The following is a 21,115-nucleotide window of genomic DNA, read 5'->3' on the forward strand; positions in this document are numbered from 1 at the left end:
AGTGCTCAGCAGCCCAGGGGGCCGTTTTTGGAGGAGTGGAGACCATTGGACAGCCGCTGGGTCAGGTTTGCAGCTGGGTGAGGGGAAGGACTAGGATACAGTGTCCAGGGAGAGCCTGGCCTGGCGAGAGGAGGAGGGGGTGCCAGGTTATAAACTCTGCAGGCTCTAAGGAAACCCACAGAGGATGCTCGTGGTGTCTAGGCAGTATCTGTGGGTGCAGGACAAGTCATGTTCAACCTTCTGAGGGGGGAGGTCCCCAGTCAATAGTGGCCACACTAAAGAGCTGTCTTAAGCACAAGGCTTGTGCAGGTTTCCTTGGCACAGGGGGCTGCTAAGGAGCCTTTGGCTGGTGAGGTGAGGGTGCTGTCTGCCTCTTTCCTAGGACTGTGTGGCTGGACCTGAGGGGGCAGCCCATCTGAAGAGTGTTTCCCTGGGCAACCACACTCCAGGACATACTTGCCCAGGGCAGCATGAGGGGAAGAAGGAGCACTGGGCCAGGAGTCCAGGGATGTCCCCTACAGCTCCTCCTTGGCCCTTGATTTGCCCATCTGGAACCCAGATGATCACTATTGTCCCTTCTGGCTCTTTGAAACCATAGTGCTAAGTATGAAAGGATCACACACAAAAAGAGAGGAATTTAAAAGCAGCAGCCATTGGCTGTATTGCAAGCTCTCTCTCAGGGCAAGCTAAGTAAACCCACAAGGGACGTTGGGCCTGTGTCCCAGAGTGCTGGGAGCTATTTCTCTCTTTCTTTTTTTAATTTAAAAGAGCATGGCAGAAGAGAAAAGCACACTTTCATAAACACAAGTGGGTAGAAAGAGCTGCCCCGAGGGCCTCCCTGGTGGTGCAAGGGGTTGAGGCACCTCCTATGAAGCTGTCCACAGTCTCTGCAGCATGAGTTCGATCCCCCGGCCGGCCAGGGAGCAATCCACATGGCACAACAGACCTCTCCTGGCTCGCCTGCTGCTCACCTCAGCAGTGTATTTCAGTCAGTCTGCCTGTACCCCAACTCTTGTATGCATAAATAAATAAATCTTTAAAAAAAAAAAAGCTTCCCCGAAAGGGACAGGTTTGCTGAGAAAGGCCTGCATGGTTGAGGAGAGCGGCCTCCACTGAGGGAGGTCAATGAAGAGAAGTCCTGGGCTGGTACAGGTCACTGGCAGGCATAAAGCTGCTGCCCTGCAGAGGGAGAGAGCTGGTGAAAAGAAGCACCTGCATAGGCACAGGTGGGCAGAAGGACTGCTGCCTGGGAGCTTAAATGTGGGAGAACCCAGCGAGGGGAGAAATCCCAGTACACCAGGGAGGGAGTCAGGCAAAGCTTCTCTCCCTGCTGCTTCCGATTTCAATAGTCTCTCAGCTGCCACATGGGTGGCCTTTTGAAAGATTTTGACAGTAAAGGAGTCCAGTTAATTGGATCCCGGAGGTGCCAGGTGCCATGGTAGGTGCTGCACGAGTGCTTCTCAGCCTCACGGCCACCTTTACAGGTATTGCCAGCCCCACTGTCCTGCATGGAAATCAAGGTCTAAGAACTTGCCTGGGTGGCAGTGCTGGAATTTTAACCCACAGCTGTCTGAGCCGGCTCTGTTTGTCCTGCAGGGAGGCCCAGGGAACTCTAGAGAGTCTCCTCAGTCGGTTCAAGCAGAGGAAGGTCCTCGTGCAGGGCACAGAGTTTTCAATGGATGCATCAGAAGCTTAATCCACCTGATGGGCCAAGGAACTAACCTGGTGAGGGCCGCCTTACAGAAGTTGTAAGGAAACTGCTTTTATGGGGTCTAGACCCTGGGGAGGGCACCCCCCCCCCCCCAGCAAATGACAAGCAGCACCTCTCACTGCCTGACCAATGCTGCTGACAGTGGGTTATGGTCTGGGAGAAACGGGGACATTTGACTGGGGGGCCCCTCCTCCCTTCCTAAAGGCCCCACAGCACCTAGAGAGGCTTGACCCTCCATCTGCGCTGTGACTATGCAGCCTGGTGGGTCCTTGGCTGACGGGGAGGAGCATAAGCGTCTGGCAATGGCTGAGATGTTTGAGGGTAACAGGGTGCACTCTGGCTCACGCCTTCAGGAGAGGATCAAGCTGGTGCAAATGAATCCCATCATTCTGATTTAGGAGAAGGCGTCTTGCCTCTCTCTTCCTTTTTGCATCACTCCCGGAGTGATACAGCTAAATGGCTTTTTATTCACAACAAAGTTATTTCCAAACTATCAGCTCACTGTCATATTTGAAACTTTACTCTTAGTTGGGTGGGAGGAGTCTGTTGAGCTCCCTCAGTCACAACTTTGGACTGCGGAAGACAGTGTCCTGCACACCGTGCATTTTGTTTTAAGGGATGGATTTAATGTTCAGCTTTTCTCTAACTGTCATGCCCACTACAATTACTGGTAATTATTTTGTCTTGCTGAGAAATCACAGTGGGACATGGGCTACGCAGAAGACGACAGACTGACAAACACATTCCGACGGGGTAAATGTAGACTCTTAAGTGGTTGTATTTAGATTTCGGTAATGGCTTGGAGGAGGAATGCCCTCTTGCTGCGTGTGTGCGGTGGGGAGTGGGGGCCACTAAAATTACTTCTAAACAAAAAAAAAGCAAGTGGAGGTAATCAGTAATCTAGGAGGAGGTAAGAACCAAGAAAATGAAGGCCTGAAAAATTAGGATATTTTAAGACCGAAAATGAGATTTTGTTTGTAATAGACTCACAAAAAGAATGTCAATCTTTCGAAAAAGTCTGCAATTACCAGAGTGACAGGCCTCTGCTTCTCATTCCTTATTGCAGCAGATATTGATCAGGCACCCATCATTTTTTAAAGCATGCCAATTTTTTTTTTAATAATAGGAATCCCTTAATGTCAAACTCTATTGCTATACATGTTACAATCGCTGATTGATAAGACACATTTAATTAGAAATGAGATTTGTAAAGGTTGATAGGGATTTTTATTCAGTGATTCACATCCTGGATCAGATCCTTGTGAAGACAGACAGTTTCGAAGAGCGGGGGATTTATCTCGTAGAATCATTCATGGCATTTGGCATCCTGGTGCATTCCTGATTTGGGCCACAGTCTTTCGAGCCAGGGTTTAAATAAGAGCAGCCTTGCACAGACAGACAAGGGTGAGGTGGACCTGAAAGCAAAGCAAAACAGGGCACACAAAGGAGAGGAGGCTTGAGGAGAACTGGGGTGAGCTGGTTACTATGAATGAGTTTCATTTTAGGTGAGGTTTACATGTAGTTTCCAGAACTTCTAAGACCATGACGGAACTTTGACCAAACTCATTGCCCACTGGAAGCTCAACTCACAGTTCTGTCTCTTCCTAGTGTGTGGCTTTGAGCATGTTTCTTGTGCCTCAGTTTCTCATCTGTAAAATGGGCCCCTTTCTTACAAGCCTGCTGTGAAGACTGAAAGAGGTCATCCATTGAAAGTGGTTGGCACAGTGCTCTGTGTTAGTCGTTGCTATTCCTGGGATCGAAGTGGCTATTTTCTGTCTACCCAACATGCAAATCTCTTCATTCTGAGGTAAAAGGGGGGCTTAGCCTGCACAAGGGAGGGGAAGGTGGTCCTGGGTGCAAATGCACACCCCCTCCTGGGATTTTAATCCTGAGGGCGTGACACAAAGGTGCTCAACCAGTTTAGAGATGATTTGCAGAGCCGGGTTAGTGAAGAAGGGGCAGCTGGGCCACAGTGGTGGTGACCTGACATAACCCGGCCACCCAACTTCCTGGTCTGGCTTGCTGCTGTTGACAATAAATTCTTTTTCTGCTGCTTAGCCAGAAGTTGCCTATGGTTTGCAACCAAAAACTCTGAGGAGCCATGCTCAATGGTGCTGTTGCAAGCACTGCCCCCAAGAGATAAGGAAGAAGGGAGTCCTCTGGAATCCCCTCACATTGTGCATAGAAGACAGTCTGAAAGTCCACCCTAGTAGCCAGAATGACCTCAGAGCCACGCAACAAGATCCTGGGGCAGAAATCCTGCTGGGGAGATCTTAGCAGACTGCTTGGAGGGGCCCAGAGCAGCCCTGCCCTGGACCTCTGAAATTGGAGGTGGGGGCGGGGAGGGCTAGGTAGGAAGCCAGGGGGTAGAGGAGTTGAACAAACATTTACCCAGGACCTAAACCGCAGGGGTTTTTGGTCTCTAATCCTCTATTTCTGTTTTTCTGCCAACTGCTTCCTTGCAGGGAACATGGGATTTTTCTGTGAGGGGGCAAGGGTGTGTTTATCAGCTTGTGGCAAATTACATGGTAAACACAGATCCCCCTGGTTGAGGCAGTTACTGAGTTTCTTTGTTAGATTAATAAGATTACAACAATCTGGGCAGCCTTTCAAGTGTTTATTTTCAAAACCTTACTTCAGAGGGTGGTTGTAATATAGTACTGGGCCTGACTAGAAATCCCGGTATTTGCAGAGAGCGCATTTGTGTTCTAAGTGCCTTTTTCTATTTTCCACAAGTGGAAAAACAAAAGATCATGAATCATCACCTCTGACAATTAACAGTCAGGACCCCAGAGCCAGTTTTGTGGTCAACAAGCTAATGTTTATCTTAGCACCTGCCAGGTTGTACTGCAGGCTTTAAAGGGCTCTGGAAAGAATAACTATTTTGGGGATCTTGCTTGTGCACTTCAAAGCCCTTTGGTAGACTGACTGGCCTTCAGCTTGTATCTCTGTGTAATGCAGCAAAAAACATACTCAAAGTGAAATTCTGTTATACAAACCCTGTTTTCCTGTTATTGTATTATTGCAGCTCTTTGGCAAAAACAGGTCACCTTCACCTCTCAGCACAGGGAGCTTTCTGGAGGAGGGGACCCAGCACTGGGGTGGCTGGAGGGCTTTCTGTACTGTACTTTGGAACTTCTATGCCATGGGCCCTCGTTCTCACTGTGCAGCCCTGTGCCCAGAGAGCCATGAGAATTGGGGGGCTATGGGAAGACTTAAAACCTTCTCTGCTGTCAGGAGCTTTCGGTCCTGCTGGTGCATGGACCTCACGTGCCTTCCAAACACACAGGCCGTCAGAGCTCCCAGTGTTCCCTCCCCAGTTCACTTTCCAATGCAATCTCCCCGCGACCACCCACTCTCTTTCCCTCTAATCCACAGCCCCAGATGCTGGGCTCCTTGGTCCCACACTGCCATCCCCCTACCCTACGCCATTTCATGCTGCCCTCTCCCCAGCCCTTATTGGCCCAGTTCCCTGCACCTGCACCCCCTTCCCCACCACCGTCTAGTCTCTTCCTTCCACACCCAAACTCAGGGCTGCTTTTCAGGAAATCATCCCTAATTCTCAGCCTCCCTTATTCCTAAGTGCCTAGCATGGTTCTGGGGCTCCCCACTGGTTTTATTTTTATTTTTATTTTTTTTATTTTTTTTTTTTATTTATAGAGGCATGTTTTATTTATTTATTTATTTATTTGTTTGTTTGTTTGTTTTTTGTTTTTTATACAAGCACTGGGTACAGTCAGAAGCGCGGGAGGGTGAGAGAATTCACCAGAGCCAGAGCAGGGAGCAGAGCAGGCAGAAGGACCGAAGTACACTGCTGAGGGGAGCAGCGGGCGGCAGGAGAGGTCTGCGCGCCATGTGGGACCCTCCTCCGGTGGCCGGGGAGCAGCCGGGGATCGAACCGGCGCCGCAGAGGCCGCGGGCAGCTTCGCAACCCAGCGCTCAACCGCTGCGCCACCGGGGAGGCCCTCCCCACTGGTTTTAGACTTGACTGCCTGTCTGATTCTTCCATGAGACTCTGTGCTTTGAGGGAGGCATTTCAAATTCACCCTCCACAGTGAGCTTAGGATGTAACAAATCCAGGGATTTAGTAAATATTAAATAAGTAAATGAATGAATAAATGAAGAAAATAATAAATATGCTAATATAGATACAAATAATGATTAGCTTCTCCAAAGGGCATTTTGGTTTATAGGGATTTCATACTCGTAGTTAATATGCTCCTCATGGCAAGTAAGGAAGGTAGTTACCACAGCCTGCATTTCACAAAAAGCTTCAATTACAACAAAAGTGTGATATATATTTACACCTATACATATATATAAAAATCATAACAATAAATAATAGCTCTAACATCTGAGGACTATGTGTTAGGTACTTGGTAAACATGTTAGAACAGCTGGGCAATGTAAGCAGTCATCTTTTACGGTTGGGGAAACTGAGTCTCAGAAACTTATCTAAAGTCAAGATTGGAACTTATACCTCAGGACTCCCAAGCCCTTGGTTGATCCCTGACACAACGTTAGCAGACAGGAGGATGGAGCCAATCCCAGACAGAGGGTACCTGAGCTAAATCCTGAAGGACTGACGTGAAGGTCAGGAAAGAGTGGACAGCTTGGTCAGTGGGACTGACATGGGCAAAGGAGCAGAGATGGACGCAGCTAGGCCCGGCTCAGGCCCTGCGACCCAAGGGGTAGGTACTATAGGTGTGGCCAGTGGAGCAGGAGGGACAGAGTCATCAAGGCCTCAAAAGCTTGGGCTTTATTTTGTGCAGAAGGGCACCAGTGTGCGTGTGGTGTGGGAGAGGTGGGTGAATCCTCTGCTTGTAGGGGGAGAAGCTGGAGGCAACGAGACCATTTATAGGATACAGCAATCATTTGGACAAGCCAAGAGGTAACCTAACAGGGTGATCGAACAGAAATAAAAAAGCAGGCCAGACAGACGCAATGTTCGGACTCCTTTCTATATCTCTCCTCTTTGTTCTTAGGCCAGAGAAATTTCCTCAATGAAGAAATTTTGTTGATGAAATATCCCATCCTTTGCTGCTTCAGACCTCTGTGCCCTTGCACTTACTACTCTCTCTGCTTCAAGTGCTCCCTCTCCCACACATCCCCACATACCTGGAGAATACCTAATCATCCTTCAAAAGCTTGCTCAGGTATAACTCCTCCAAGTAGTCTTTCCTGCCCACAAGCAGGGTGGAGTTAACGGTCCCATCTGCGAACCACCTTTCTCCCTTAGAGAAGCATCTGTTGGGGCATCCATGCCAGCGTGGTTTGTTCACCCCGTCTCCCCTGGTAGACAGTGAACTTCTCCATGCTGCGACTATTTTCCCCTTTGTGTTCCTGTACCTAGGGCAATTCCTGACACGTACTAATTAATGAATAGAAAGGAATGAGCCAGCAAATGCAGGAATGAGTAAAGAGTGAGTGAAACCCATTATTCTCCTCCCTCCTTTCCCACGATTGGTGAAGTCTCACAGGTGAGCAACACTGGTTATTCTCTCTCAGATGAGAGTTTCGTTTTGAAAAATGCCTTCATTTTAGCATTGTTTTTGTAAAGATGAATGCGTGTCTCACTCAGTGAGTTTGAAACCTCCAAACAAGAAAGGCTTGGGAAGAAATGAGAGAAGAGGAGAGAGGAGAGCGTGGTGGGCCCGTGCCTACAGGTGCGGCTTTCCTGAGCATCATGGGGAGAACAGGACACCTGGCTGGAGTTCTCTGTCACCAGTGGCCTCCTTTGCTCCCAAGCAGTCAGTAGGGAAAGACTGAAGATGGCGTGGAACACCAGGAAGGAGATGTGTTGTTATTCTGCCTGGCTGGTCAGGTATGGCCTCAGGAATTAGCACTAGCTTCCCAAGCTCGCCCAACTTAATAGATGATTTTACTAGTAAATGTATTCCTTTCACTTACTAAGATGTACATATAATTCAACATAGACTTAAATCTGTTAATACACACACATCTTCACAGGAAAGCAGGAAGTGCATGGAGACAAACAGCTTAACCTTAGACGGGAAGCCATCTGTGATTTCAGAACAAGCGTTTTCACTTACTTGAGGTGGCGCACTGTTGTGAAATGCTAAATTAAATACCACAAAACATTATTATGGTTTCAAAAAGTAGTTACAGGCTTCAATAAGCACACTTTTATCACAAGAACACACAATCTAAAGCCAAAATAGTTTGGTTTACTGTGCCAAAAATATGCTCACCCCATACATTGTTAGAAAGAGCAGTAGGGAAAGAAATCTAAAATTTGCTGCTAATTCATTTGATGGCAGCCAACATCTCCTATCTTCCTTGGCAAGAGGGCCGTTTTTTCTATGCTGTATTTTGCACACAGAAATCTGCATAGAGTGATTTGCATACCAAAAACACATTTGTAAAAGAAACTGTTTGCACAGAGGCCAGGGGAAGATAGGGTTGCCATCGTTGGCTTCTAAACACGCAACACCCCCAGGCTACTTGCTTTTCATTTTCCTACGCTGCATTTTCCACAAAGGGTTATGTACTTATGAGGCATTAAAAATTAAAGCAAATTCATCCTGTATATAACCAGGAACAATCATAACAAAAAAAAAAAACACAGGCTAAGTCTTTCCACACTCATAGCCTTTAACTTTTTACTAAGGAGCTGTAATAATAAGTGCTACAATCTATTGAAATTTTATTTTATGCCATATGTTTTACATGAATTATTGCTAATTCTCATCATCGGTCTTTGAGATAGGTGCTGTGATTCCCTATTTTACATGGGAGGAAGCTGAGGCTTGGGGGGAAGGTTAGGTAACTTGCTGAACCCCACAAGCCAGGAGTGGTCAGGCTAAGTTTGGATGCCTGGTCTGACTGCTCAGCCCTTTCCCGCCACCCCTACCCACCCTTGCTTCTCTCGTCCCAGTTTCGTTACATACCATTGTTTTATTTCCATGGGCTGAGCCTACCAATCTGGGGTAGTGAGGAGTCATGTTGGCAGAGGTTTGCCACTTCTGTTTCCTGGCACTTTTTTCTGACCATGCCAGTAGGCAGAATAACCACAGTCTCAAGGCTCAGTGAAGGTGCCCAAGAAATTAGCTCAATGACAGACACGGGGTGAATAGGCAATGACCTGTGACTCAGAGAGTGTTGGGTGGGGGCAAATCAGATTGGTTACTGCACAAAGAAGGTACATGGTATTGAGATGCAATGGGACCCTCTTGCTTGGTGCCCATGTGCTATCACTAATCCCGTGCCAACCCAGCTGTATTCTTGGAAACACAGAATGGTTTTGTGTGTGCTTAATTATAATGCTACTTACAGAGAATTTACCAGCAGCAACTCAGATGCTTGATGCATTTCTTAAGGAAAAAAAATTGGTAGTAGCTCTTTGAAACATGTTCTTCTGATGAATCCTTTGGGTTTTTCCAGTATATAAAAAAAATCCACCATTTCTGGAAAGTCAAAAGGGCAAAAAGGGCAGAATGAAAAGACTTAGGATGACTTCAAAGAAGAATTATAAACATTTGCTTTTAAAACGATGTTTCTCTGTGTGTGTGTGTGTGTGTGTGTGTGTGTGTGTCTCATCTAGTTTCTCTTTTTCAAAGCATGATTGCAAATTTGCTATCTAATCTTATTTTGTTATCCATGGGAACACCATTGTCCAAAGATTCCTGGCTTTGACACTTCATTATGTAATAGTCACAGTTAGAAAGCAGTTTTTCTGACACTTTCAGTAACAAATCCCTTTTGATATGATCTACTGCAGTGTGCCTTATAGCAGGATTCAGGCTAAAGCAAGTTGTGTGACAATGAACGGTTTTGGAGACAGAACTGGTTTCAATCCTGGTTTTGTCACTATGGTTTTGCCTCATGTGATCTCTCTGAGCCTCAGTTTCCTCATCTACAAAATAAGGAAAAGAATAAAGAACAGATCCTGGTTATCTACCCAACAGCCACTTCCCACTTCTTCCTTGCTAGCAACAACAAAAAGTCCCCATTCTGTCCAGGTCTCAGTGGATTTCACCCTGGCAGATGTGTTACATTGATCGAAACCCTCCATTCTTATCATCAATGAGTGGCTTAAAGGGGTTTCGGGAAAGCAAATAATTTCATTCTGGTCAATGAGGCCAGATGGGAAATCTGCCAGAAACTCGGAGAAAGATTTTCCTTTCTGATAAGCCCATTTGCCTTTGCCTCCATGCTTCCTGATTGGGATGCTGTCCTTGAGATACAATGTCTGCTGTGGCAGCTACCTCTTGAAGACAAGGGGAAACAGTGCTGAATACTGAAGATGGTGAGTATAAGACCCAAAAGAGCCTAGGTACTTGGGGACAGCACCGCTCTGTTAAACCAGGACTGGCCTACCTAGCTCCAGATTTATTGTCAACAATAAATATCTTTCTGGTTTTGTGTTGCTAGCAGTCAAAAGAAAATAAAAGAAATAGAAAAATGCTAACATACAAACACCAGCCTCACAAGATGGTTGTAAATAAATGATCCATTCTGCTAAGCACACTGTCTGGCATAGTAAACAGTTGCTATAAATATTAGTAGCAACATTTATCAGACATAGGTAATCTAAAGGAGTAAAGGTTTCAAAACACAGCACAGATAAATAAGATGAATGATACTGATTTAGTATGACATAAAAAACTTTATGTTCTTGATAAGAGAGAGGGGAGGGCCTCCCCAGTGGCGCAGTGGTTGAGCGCTGGGTTGTGAAGCTGCCCTTAGCCTCTGCAGTGCCAGTTCGATCCCCAGCTACCGGGCGAGTGTCCCACATGGTGCGCAGACCTCTCCTGCCACGCCTGCTGCTCCCCTCAGCAGTGTACTTCGTCACTCTGCCTGTTCTACTCTCTGCTCTGGCTCTGGTGAATTCTCTCATCCTCCCGCGCTTCTGACTGTACCCAGTGCTTGTATAAATAAGTAAATAAATCTTTAAAAAAAAATAAAAAAAAAATAAAGCAGCTGCATCATTTAAAAAAAAAAGTGAGGGGAGCCATTGAGGTATAAGAACAATGATTACAGCGACAAATCCTCATCTGGAGTAAAATGTAACTACAGCCAGAATTCAAATGCTATTGGAGATGAAAGGACTGTGGTTCTTTGCCAGGTTTCCATCCACCCTCTTACAAATAGACAATCACCCTGTCAGCAGCTCCAATTCACGTCTGAAGACTAACAATTACGTGTATGTGAATTACCAGTCTTGCAAAGGGGCAGAGTTCTTTCAACCCGCAGAAACTGTTTCTAGAATACCAAATTTTAGTATTTTCTAAAAACAAATTTTATTTCTTTATGGTAGAAAAGATAAATAGACTGATATATATATATATATATATAAATTATAATAATTTAGGTATATAGTTTCCAGAAATAGAGCCTACCATCTTGGAGCTCTCACAGGATGATATAGAGTTTACATGAAATCCCCAAATTTTGAAACACCCTGCTAGGACACAAAATGAGAATACAGTAAGATAATATGCAAAACTGTTAGTGTGTAAAATGAGGAGTAACCCAAGACCTCCAAACTTGCACTCAAAAAAGATTCTGACATCTGCCACATAATGACAAAGCATACTACTAATGTGAAAGAATTTTAGTAGTGTGCAAAAAGAGAAGAAAGGATAATAATTTCCTGATAAAACACCCAAAGTTACCCATCCCCTTGTGGGTAAATGCCCAGCCCAAAGGGGTTGGCTCAAGGCTGACCCTCGGAGGCCCAAAAGCTTGCCACATGTCTAAGGCACCTTCTGGTGGGAGCAGAAGCAGCCAGGCAAGTCTGGGACTAAAGGAGAAAAACCGGAGTACAAGTCAAGATACAGGCTGACGTTGTCAACCTCCCCATGGGTCTTTCACCTGCATCTTTTCCAAGTGTCTCTGCATGCCTTGACTCCATCTATCTCCTTCCAAGTCACTCAAGTACCCGGTGCAAATCCAAAGCTGAGAAGCAAGAGCGACTTCACATCTGTCAGCTCCACATGACTCCTCCAAGTCTCCTCTCCCAGTCCCCTAACTCTGTTCCCTGTGTGTCCTCCAGCCTTCTCCATATCTCCTTGCTTCCTTAGGTGGGCAGGGAATCTGGGACCTCCCACTTTCATGAAGATTACACTCTAGCAAAAGTACCAAGCTACAAGGTAATATAGAGTCGATGCTCAATAATCTTAAACCATACGTTTCCCATTATTCTATGTTATAACAAATGCCAAGATTACAAATTGAGGATTAAATACACACATACACACATTGATAGCCAATAAGGTTTAGGGGACAGCGTATATCTATCCAAACCCTACACCTTCTATGGGTATGGCAGCATACAAGTATTGGTCTTCAAAAATGACGGCCATGATGCTTTATAAATCTTTGAATTATTAATCATAAGTAACATATTATAAAAGAGAAGTAATCAGACATATAGACAAAAATTCATCAAGAATTAAAACCAAAAGATTTCTGGTTTCCTTGCAGTTTATTAAATAAAACCACCAATTTCTGACCATTTCGGTTAGCTGGGATTTTCTTGTATGTTATACACACACTTGCTTTTCTCAAAATCTATCTGCTCCTTTTCCTTTACAATAAAGGTCAAAATTGCTAGCGGCTCAACTCCTCACATTGTGAAATGAGTCTCCAAAATTAATGACCTCTGCACCACAGGTGATTAAAACATCATTCATTTCTTAGAGGCAATTTCCAGCCTTTACAACATGGTAGATCATCTGTTCCTGCTCATTTCTGTGGAATTTAACATGACAATTTAACACAGTCCGTTGTTTATTTTTGTGGTTAGAGTCTTAACTAAATTAAGGAAGACAGAAGTAAGGATCATATCTTAAGGAAAAAATAGATATTTGGAATGCATTTTATAGTCTCATGATATTTTTAAAAACAGCTTCATTGAGATATAATTCACATACCATGAAATTCACCCTTCTTGAGTGGTTTTTAGATTAATCACAAAATTGTACAATCATCACCACTAATTCTGTGACATTCATCATCTCCCCAAAACCCTATATCCATTAGCAATCACTCCCCATTCCTATCTCCCATCTGGCCACCTTCACCGCAGCCCCCTACTGCCAAGGGACTGTCTGTTCTGGACATTTCATATGAGTGGCATTGTACCATATCCAGCCTCTGTGTTTCTGGCGTCTTTCACTTAGTACAATGATTTCAAGTTTCATTCACATTGCAGCATGATTTTATTCCTTTAATCCTTTTTATGATGGAAATATTCCCTTGTATGAATATACAACATTTTTATTCATTCATCATTTGATGGACATTTGCTATTTCCACTTTGAGGCTATTATGAATAAAGCACTTCATGATTATTTTTTATTGAGGTGAAATTCATTTAACAATTAACCATTTTAAAGTGTACAACTAAGTAGTATCTAGTATATTCACCATGTGTTCAACCACCACCACTTTCTTCTTTGAAAACTTTTTATCACCCATATCTATTAAATAATCACTTCCCATTCCCATCACCCCATGCACTACTTATCATTAATATGGTTTCTGTCTCTCTGGATTTACCTATTTTTTTTTAAAGATTTATTTATTTATTTATACAAACATTGTGTACAGTCAGAAGAAGAGTGGGAGGGTGAAAGAATTCTCCAGAGCCAGAGTGGGGAACAGAACAGGCAGACCGACGAAATACACTGCTGAGGGGAGCAGCAGGTAGCAGGAGAGGTCTGCGCGCCGTGTGGGACCCTCGCCTGCAGCCAGGGATCGAACCGGTGCTGCAGAGGCTGCGGGCAGCTTTGCAGCCCAGCGCTCAACCGCTGAGCCACCGGGGAGGCCCTGGATTTACCTATTTTGATATATCATATGAAAGTAACCCATGTAGTACATGACCTTGTTTGTCTGGCTTCTTTCACTTAGCATGTTTTTGAGGTTCATTTAAATTGCAAGATGTATCAGTTCTTCATTAGTTTTTACAGCCAAACAATATTCCTACTGTTCATACATATTCAATATGTGAATATATATATATACACAAAAATACATAATATATGTCTTTGTCTATTTATCAAATGATGGGCATTTGGGATGTTGCCATCTTTTGGCTCCTCCTGATACTTTAACATCCCCATTGTCATCATCCTCGTTCAGATTACTATTCCCTCACCTGGGTTATTAGGTATAGTAACATTTTAACTGACTCCACTCATTTCTGTCCACTCATTTCCTACCATATGGCAACTCGAAGGGCATTCCATGCTTTTAGCCCTTTAGGAGTTTTCCAGTGGCTCTAAGAAGTCCAAATCTTTAACTATAAAGCCTAGAGACCCTTTTCTTGTTTACCTTTGTTACTCATTTCCCACCACCCTCTCTGCAATCTAATGACTCCAGCCAGAGGGAACTCAAAACCACCAGGCTTTCTCTTTCTTCAGATCGGGTGTATATATTGTGCCCAATTCCATGTATCTTCCTTTTGTGGGTCTTAATTCCTATTTATCCTCTAGGTCTCATCTCAAATATCATTTAGATGTACAACCTTACGGTACCCTATGTTTCTTTGCAGCACTTTGCATACTCGTATTTATTTTTCCCCCTAGACTGTAAGTTCCACAAAGGCAGGAACTATATATTATGCTCATCACAATTCTTGGTAAATGGTAGACATTGATCATTTGTGTTATAAACTGGGGCATGGGTAGAATTACCAATGGCCTTTAAAATTTTCTGTGCTTTATATCACTGAAGGTCTCAAAATGTGTTAACTAAAAGGGACACACACATACACACAAATCTTAGTTATAACTGCATTGTCAGTACCCTCAATACTCACTCAACCGCCCAAATAGAAGCATTTAGGAAACAAGACAAAGCTTTGAAAATAATGTTGAAATTTAAGTTTCCTTTCAGTTCCATGCTCATGATTAAAAATAACTGATCTTTAAGACCACATAAAATAGGCATACTATAACTGAATGGCTGCCTATCAAAATGTGATCTTCTGACTTCAGTGATTGTTCTTGCCTTTGAAAGGCTCAAAAGAAGTATTTTCTAAAGATATACTTGTAGAGCAAGGAAAATACTCATAACATTAATACCTTTCCAGTCTTTACCATTGTGATATGTAAATATGGCCTTTGTTGTTCAAGATTTCACCTGCTTTCTTTATTCACTTCTCAAAGAACAGATCAATGAATGAGATTATAGTTCCCAATCATGAAATTAATTTTATATACTTGAAAAAAAAAACCTACTTTAATCACCACCTGGGAGAAAAGATAAATAGCCTAAGCCAGGTTTTTTCGGCTATAGGAACTAAAGATTAGAGGAAAACACTAGAAAATGTGATAGAACAAAGCTTCTCATTGAAAATTGCAGTACCACAAATTTATAAAGATAAAAGCACTGCTTTTATTATCATTAGTCCCTTCAAGTTAGGATTGATGCACTGAACTGGTATGGGAAATGATTTAAATATTAAAGGTATGTAAGTACTTTGCATTTGATTACTAAACAGTACATTTTTCACAATTGAGATAAGCTTTCCTTTAGTGCAAAAACAGTCATTTCATCATTTATACAAATAGAAATGTTACTAAAAGTATTTCGAGGTACTGTAAGAAGCAGTTTATGAAAAGAATAGTCATTGGTTATGTGAAAGTGCTGAAATAAAGAAAATGTGGACTCTGATTTAGACTGTATCACTTATTAGCTATATGACATTGAGCAAATTACCTAGCCTGAGTCTGTTTTTTTTTATACATAAAATGGACTTCAAAAATTGAGTTTATGAGAGTATGAACTGTCTAATGATACCAGACATATTTTCTAATTCTAACAGAGACATATGATGTCACAGATAGTTACAGACAAGGTAAAACACTGAGTAGAAGTTTAAATTGTTCCAAAAGAATGGTAACTGAAAAAAATTCTTAATGACTCTAAACTCATCTTTATTTCTGTGGTTAGCTATCTTACCCTATTTATTCAAACTTTTATAAATCACCACCCAATTAAAAAAAAAAGGTGAATAGAAATTTAGGGACTGGGCCTCCCCTGGTGGCACAGCGGTTGAGCGCTGGGCTGCGAAGCTGCCCACAGCCTCTGCAGTGCCAGTTCGATCCCCGGCCTCCAGCGAGGGTCCCACATGGTGCGCAGACCTCTCCTGCCACCTGCTGCTCCCCTCAGCAGTGTATTTCGTCACGCTGCCTGTTCTGTTTCTGGCTCTGGTGAATTCTCTCACCCTCCCCGCTTCTGACTGTAACCTAGTGCTTGTATAAATAAATAAATAAATCTTTAAAAAAAAAAAAAAAAAAGGTGAATAGAAATTTAGGGACTGATTGTGAAAACTGCTGACCCAAACTAAGCTGACCTATCTTCCTGATAATGTCCATGACAGTCAGACACATGCCAAGGAGTTCTCTTCATATTGTATACTTCTCTAAACATACACAGTGTATTGCATGTTACAGAAATTACGTGGTGTCAACAAAACAATGGTGAAATACTACAAACCATTTGGTCTCTTTCTATCTTGAAACTCCATAGTGATTTTACAGCAATTCTCTAAATGGTATTGCTGATAGAAAGCATTTTATTTAATTGCTTACCAAAGGAAGTTACTATAAGAATTCTACAAGACACAACAAATATTTTTTTCAAATCTTGCAAAAATGAAGCTGCAGTTCCGTGAAATTTATCATTCTCCTTCACTGAGAACTTTTCAACACACCTAGCCGCCAAGTTCCTAGTATTCACTTGGAACTGAAGGAATGTCTCAATAATGATCCTTCTCCTGCCACCTCCCAGATAATAAGCAAAACAGAAGCAGTAAATATTAATTTCATTCCATCTCACTCACAAGTTATTTTTTTCTCCAAACTCTTTATTATCCAATCAACACATTTCAAACATACTTTTTAAGACACTTTTTAACTTGTTAAGCACTAAACAGTTTACTTAAAATACCAACATATTCTATTTTTGTAGTCTTTAATACAAAATTAAGGCAATCATGTAACATATTGATAAATTGTAACAAACATCATACTGAAGCTTATTTCTTATTCACATTCTACAAAGATCTAATTCTCAGAATTTAATTTTATTCATTTCCTCAGAGATGTAAAGGCCACAGAAAATGGAAAATGTGCCTTATAACTTCAGTAAATTTGATGAAGCCCAACCACTGCAAAGATCACTGAAACATCTACCAAGTTAGAGGAATGACATTTGTTCCGTTCAAACTGTTATTTTCCTTCCAAAGTCACCAAAACCATTCTTTAATATTCAGCAAAAAATTGTTGGAATTTGTAGGGTTTTGTGTTTCTTTTTTTTTTTTAATGTCAGGGTGGTATGATCTTCTTTGGATGTATGGCTGTTGAAAGCTGAGTTATACAAAAAGAAATCTTTAGAGAACAGAGGTTTTTCTTTACATATTTATTCCCACAGCCTGCCCTTCATCTCATTTTGGTTTTCCACATTGATCCAATTGTAGCACTTCCTGGAGAGCGCGATGTTCTAATCAGCAACATCAGGAAGAAAATGGGACAAAGCAACATGAGAAAACGCAGATCTTCTCATGTCCTGTCTCTTTGAAAACAGTGAATACATTCTAAGCCATCAGGCAATATAAGTCACAATTTAACTTTTAATAATTTTTACCTGTAATGCACATGAACAGGAAATATGGAATGAGCCCTTCATCTATTCAATAGGTGCACAATTTCTGCTGAGATGAATACCATGCAGCAGACTCTTCCTTTGTTCCGTGTCCCATACAGTTGTGCTGACCTTAAAACCTCATTAGCAAGCGATTCAGTAGTGATGCCCGGATAATCTCTACCAAATGGGGAATCAAAGGAGATACAATATCGAGACACTAAATTACCTAACATTACTTCCTGCGAAGAATTTTTTTCCTTATAATTGAAAAGCTATTGAGTTAAAGCTGACTCCCCAAAGATAATGTCTTAACCCCCCCCATCCCCGCCCCCGCCCCAATGAAACGGCTGCAATCCTCTTGGTTTGCCAAAACGAAGAAACCAATCACTGAAGGCGAACTCGGACTGCATTTCAAATCGCCTCTCTGAAAAACGTTAACATTTTATACACAAGCATCGACGGCACGCCATCGCCACTTCTCACTGCAACGGCGGGCCCAAGGCGGCCACAGAGGCTGACAAAGGCCTACTTCCTCTTCTTTTGGGGTTCGGGCGCTCGGGGGAGAGGCGGGCGGGGCATCTTGAAATAGACCTTGACCAAATCATAGATGAACCACTGCAGCGCCGTCAGGGTGCCGATCATGATGATCCGAGCGAACAGCCCCTTCCACACGCCCCAAAACCCCAGCCTGCGAAGCACCCCCAGGGCCGTGCTGCCCTTCTCCTTGTTCAAGACGGACACGACGGAGTCGGCCGGGTGGGACACGATGGCGCAGAAGACGCCGGCGATGTAGCCCGCCACGAAGGTCACGGCGAGCTGCTCGGCCTTGGTGCACTGGCTCTGCGGCTTGGGCACCACGTGCCGGTACAGCGCTTCCACCGTGCGCTCGAAGCAGGCGAACTTCATCATGGTGTAGGGGATCTGCCGCATCCACAGCGGCGCCACGCCCTTGTAGAAGGCCCACAGGCCCTCCTCGCCGTACATCCGGGGCGCCGCGGCGCGCAGCGTGTGCGCGTAGCCGGGCTGCGTCTGGATGCGCACCTTCACCGCCTCCATGGGCGCCAGCGCAATGTCGGCGAAGAACTCGGCGCTGGCCGAGGCGGCCAGGTACAGGCCGGTTCTCCAGTGATAGGCCCTGCTCGGGCCCAGCAGCTCGGCGTAGCGGATCTTGAAGACCTCGTAGAGGCCGAACTTGAAGAAGCCCTGCAGGGAGTAGCCGATCCACGTCGGCGCCCAGCCCCGGGCCAGGCCGCGCACCCCGTCATCCTGCAGCGTCACGCTGAAGCCCCTGAAGAGGCCGCCGTACTTGTGGGGGTCCACCTGCTGGCGGCACTTGACCAGGTCGAGGGGCACGATGAGGGTGTGCGTCAGCCCGCAGCTCAGCATCCCGCCCAGCCCGCACATCAGCAGGTAGCGCTTCGAGCCGTACTCGTAGGTGCGGGCCCTCGCGGAGGCCGCCGCCCAGGCCCGGCCCTGGAGTTGGGCCCCGCTTCTCGGCCGCTGCGTGTGGGAACCGCCGGCGTCGCACATGGCCGCGCTCGGGCTAGGCACCCGCTTCCCCAGCCCCACCTCTGGCCTCCCGAGGGGGCGCGGGGCAGGTGCGCATGCGCTGTGAGCTGCCCGCAGCCCGCCAAAATTAACGGTCCGGGCGGTGACGGAGACGCCCCCTCCCCCAAGCCTTGCCTTGCCCTCACCTCACCCGCCCTCCCGCCTGCAGTTTTGCCACTGCGCCTGCGCAGCGCCTCCTAGTGGTACCTGAGACTTTCAGTAGGGGTGCCGCCCTCACCCCGCCTTCAGGGCTTGAGGCGAGTGGGCTTCTGTAATCAGAGGAACCACCCTTCACCCCTCCTCAGCCCGTAGTCAGGGGTACCTAGATCTCACCTTGGGAGGTGGGTGAGGCTGTCCGTGCCCGAATGGCTTCTGTCCAGCTCAGCCGCCTAGTCCTCTACAATGGTGCTAATAAAGTAAACCAACAAGTACAAACATGAGTAAACACAGGAATAGGCGAATAAATAGATGAGGACGTTGATCAGGGTCCCAAGAGTCTCCATGTACCCTTCCTGAGAGGCCTTTCTGGAGTCCTCACCCAACTGTGCCCGCTTGGGGTACTGGTTATCTCCATGGCAACAGAATGTTTCTGAGAGGGAATGGACAGAAGGGCCCAGTCCTGCGGCTTCCAAGCTTCCATAACATTCTTATCTGGCATGAGGATGACATCTGCCCCCAACACTCACACTGCACTGTTGTTTCCCTCCAAGAGTCGTAGTGAGAGCTTAGGAAGCATGGTGATATTCACTGAATCCAGGGGGAGGGATGCTGATTATTTGCATGCATTTGGTATTTTTTCATTGACTTCAAATCCTTGGCATGACTATGAAAATGAGTCAGAAATCCTCTCTCCCCTTAGGGATCTTGCACTCTCTTTGACCTGGGAAATGAGAACCAAGTAAACCCAAGTGAAAATCAGTAGCATACATTAATTCGTTCACATACTGTGTGCCGCACCCCCGTGCAGGGTTCAAAGAGGGTTAGCAAAGAACCAGATATATTCCTGATTACTTCTAAACAAGGAGATTTTAAAATCAGCATTGTGTATGAAGTATCATAATAGGAATTTGAAAAAGTTCTGGATGCACAATGAGGGGGCCATTAATTCTGCTTGTAGAGGTTAAGAGGACTTCCCAGAGGTGATGACAATTTAGCTAGGTCTTGAAGGATAAGTAGGGGTCTGGCATGTAGAGAAGAATGGAAAGGTAATTCCAGGTTAAGAGAAGCATGAGTGCAGGACCTATTGAGGAGAGGAGAGGAATTCAATGGGTGGAAACTACTGAGGGTTGAGCCTAATCTTCCCACAAAGTCAGATGTATACTTTCATGTTCTTTTAAATAAGAGAACCTCTATATCCAATATTCACTTAGAGAGAAGAAAGTGAACATGTATTCATCCATTCATTCAACAGACTTAAGATCTTATTCTATCCAGGCACATTCTGAATTAAAAAGTAGAACTATTGTAATATCCTACATTGTTCCCAAACAGAATTTTCATAAACTCTAATGAAATGAAAGCACAGAGTGCTAAGATAAAACAATAGCAAACAGTTATTGAGTGGCCATTAAAAAGCCTCTAATCCTTACACCTGTGTGAGATACCCTTCCCATTTTATAGATACTGTCTACTGAAAAGACAATTGATAGTCATTTTTGCTATCAGAACCTCTTTGTTCAGGTGTCTCGCAAGATATTTGCTTACCTCCTTCTCATGACATTTTAATAATATTTGCTTACTTCCTTCTCATGACATTTTTTAAATTAATTTATTTATACAAGCACTGGGTACAGTCAGATGCACGGGAGGGTGAGAAAATTCACCAGAGCCAGAGCAGGCAGACTGATGAAGTACACTAATGAGGGGAGCAGCAGGCGGCAGGAGAGGTCTGCGCGCCATGTGGGACCCTCCTCCGGTGGCCAGGGAGCAGCTGGGGGTCGAACCGGCGCCGCAGAGGCTTCGGGCAGCTTCACAACCCAGCGCTCAACCGCTGCGCCACCGGGGAGGTCCCCCTTCTCATGACATTTTAATGTTTATGCAGGGTAGTTGATTTTCAGCCATAAATACTTAGGCCCATTAATAGCTTCTCCATTCTGATTACACAGACATGTATGTACGAGATGTCCTTATCCATTTGTCCATGCCTTCTACTTTGCCAGTACCTGTTATTGTATAGAGTCAGGTGCAAAGTATATCAGAAAACTTTATTAACCCACCTCTCTTGTGTTTTCTTGTAAT

General features: G+C 44.5%; 2 protein-coding genes across 6 annotated transcripts in view; one reads left to right on the forward strand and one right to left on the reverse strand.

Moving 5' to 3' along the window:
• Positions 1 to 2,816: 2,816 nt before the first annotated feature.
• Positions 2,817 to 18,859, reverse strand: LOC119236759 (phosphate carrier protein, mitochondrial-like). The gene is made up of 3 exons (XM_037500735.2): positions 17,330 to 18,859; positions 9,006 to 9,138; positions 2,817 to 3,126 (listed from the first exon to the last, which is right to left on the reverse strand). Exon 1 carries the CDS (start codon positions 18,857 to 18,859, stop codon positions 17,855 to 17,857), a length of 1,005 nt encoding a protein of 334 aa, XP_037356632.1. The 3' UTR covers positions 2,817 to 3,126; positions 9,006 to 9,138; positions 17,330 to 17,854.
• Positions 18,542 to 21,115, forward strand: part of DMRTB1 (DMRT like family B with proline rich C-terminal 1) — a 36,746-nt gene continuing 34,172 nt past the window's right edge. For 4 of the 5 annotated variants that reach the window (XM_037499877.2, XM_037499875.2, XM_037499876.2 and 1 more), the window contains exon 1: positions 18,546 to 18,739. The gene's annotated coding sequence lies outside the window, so the exon portion shown is untranslated. Of the gene's footprint in view, positions 18,740 to 21,115 lie in introns of all 5 variants that reach the window. The other variant, XM_054691228.1, reaches the window with a different exon arrangement.

This window comes from Talpa occidentalis, unplaced genomic scaffold (genome assembly GCF_014898055.3).
Source record: "Talpa occidentalis isolate TD23 unplaced genomic scaffold, MPIMG_talOcc4v2.1 talOcc4.9, whole genome shotgun sequence".
In the NCBI taxonomy this organism is placed as follows: domain Eukaryota; kingdom Metazoa; phylum Chordata; class Mammalia; order Eulipotyphla; family Talpidae; genus Talpa; species Talpa occidentalis.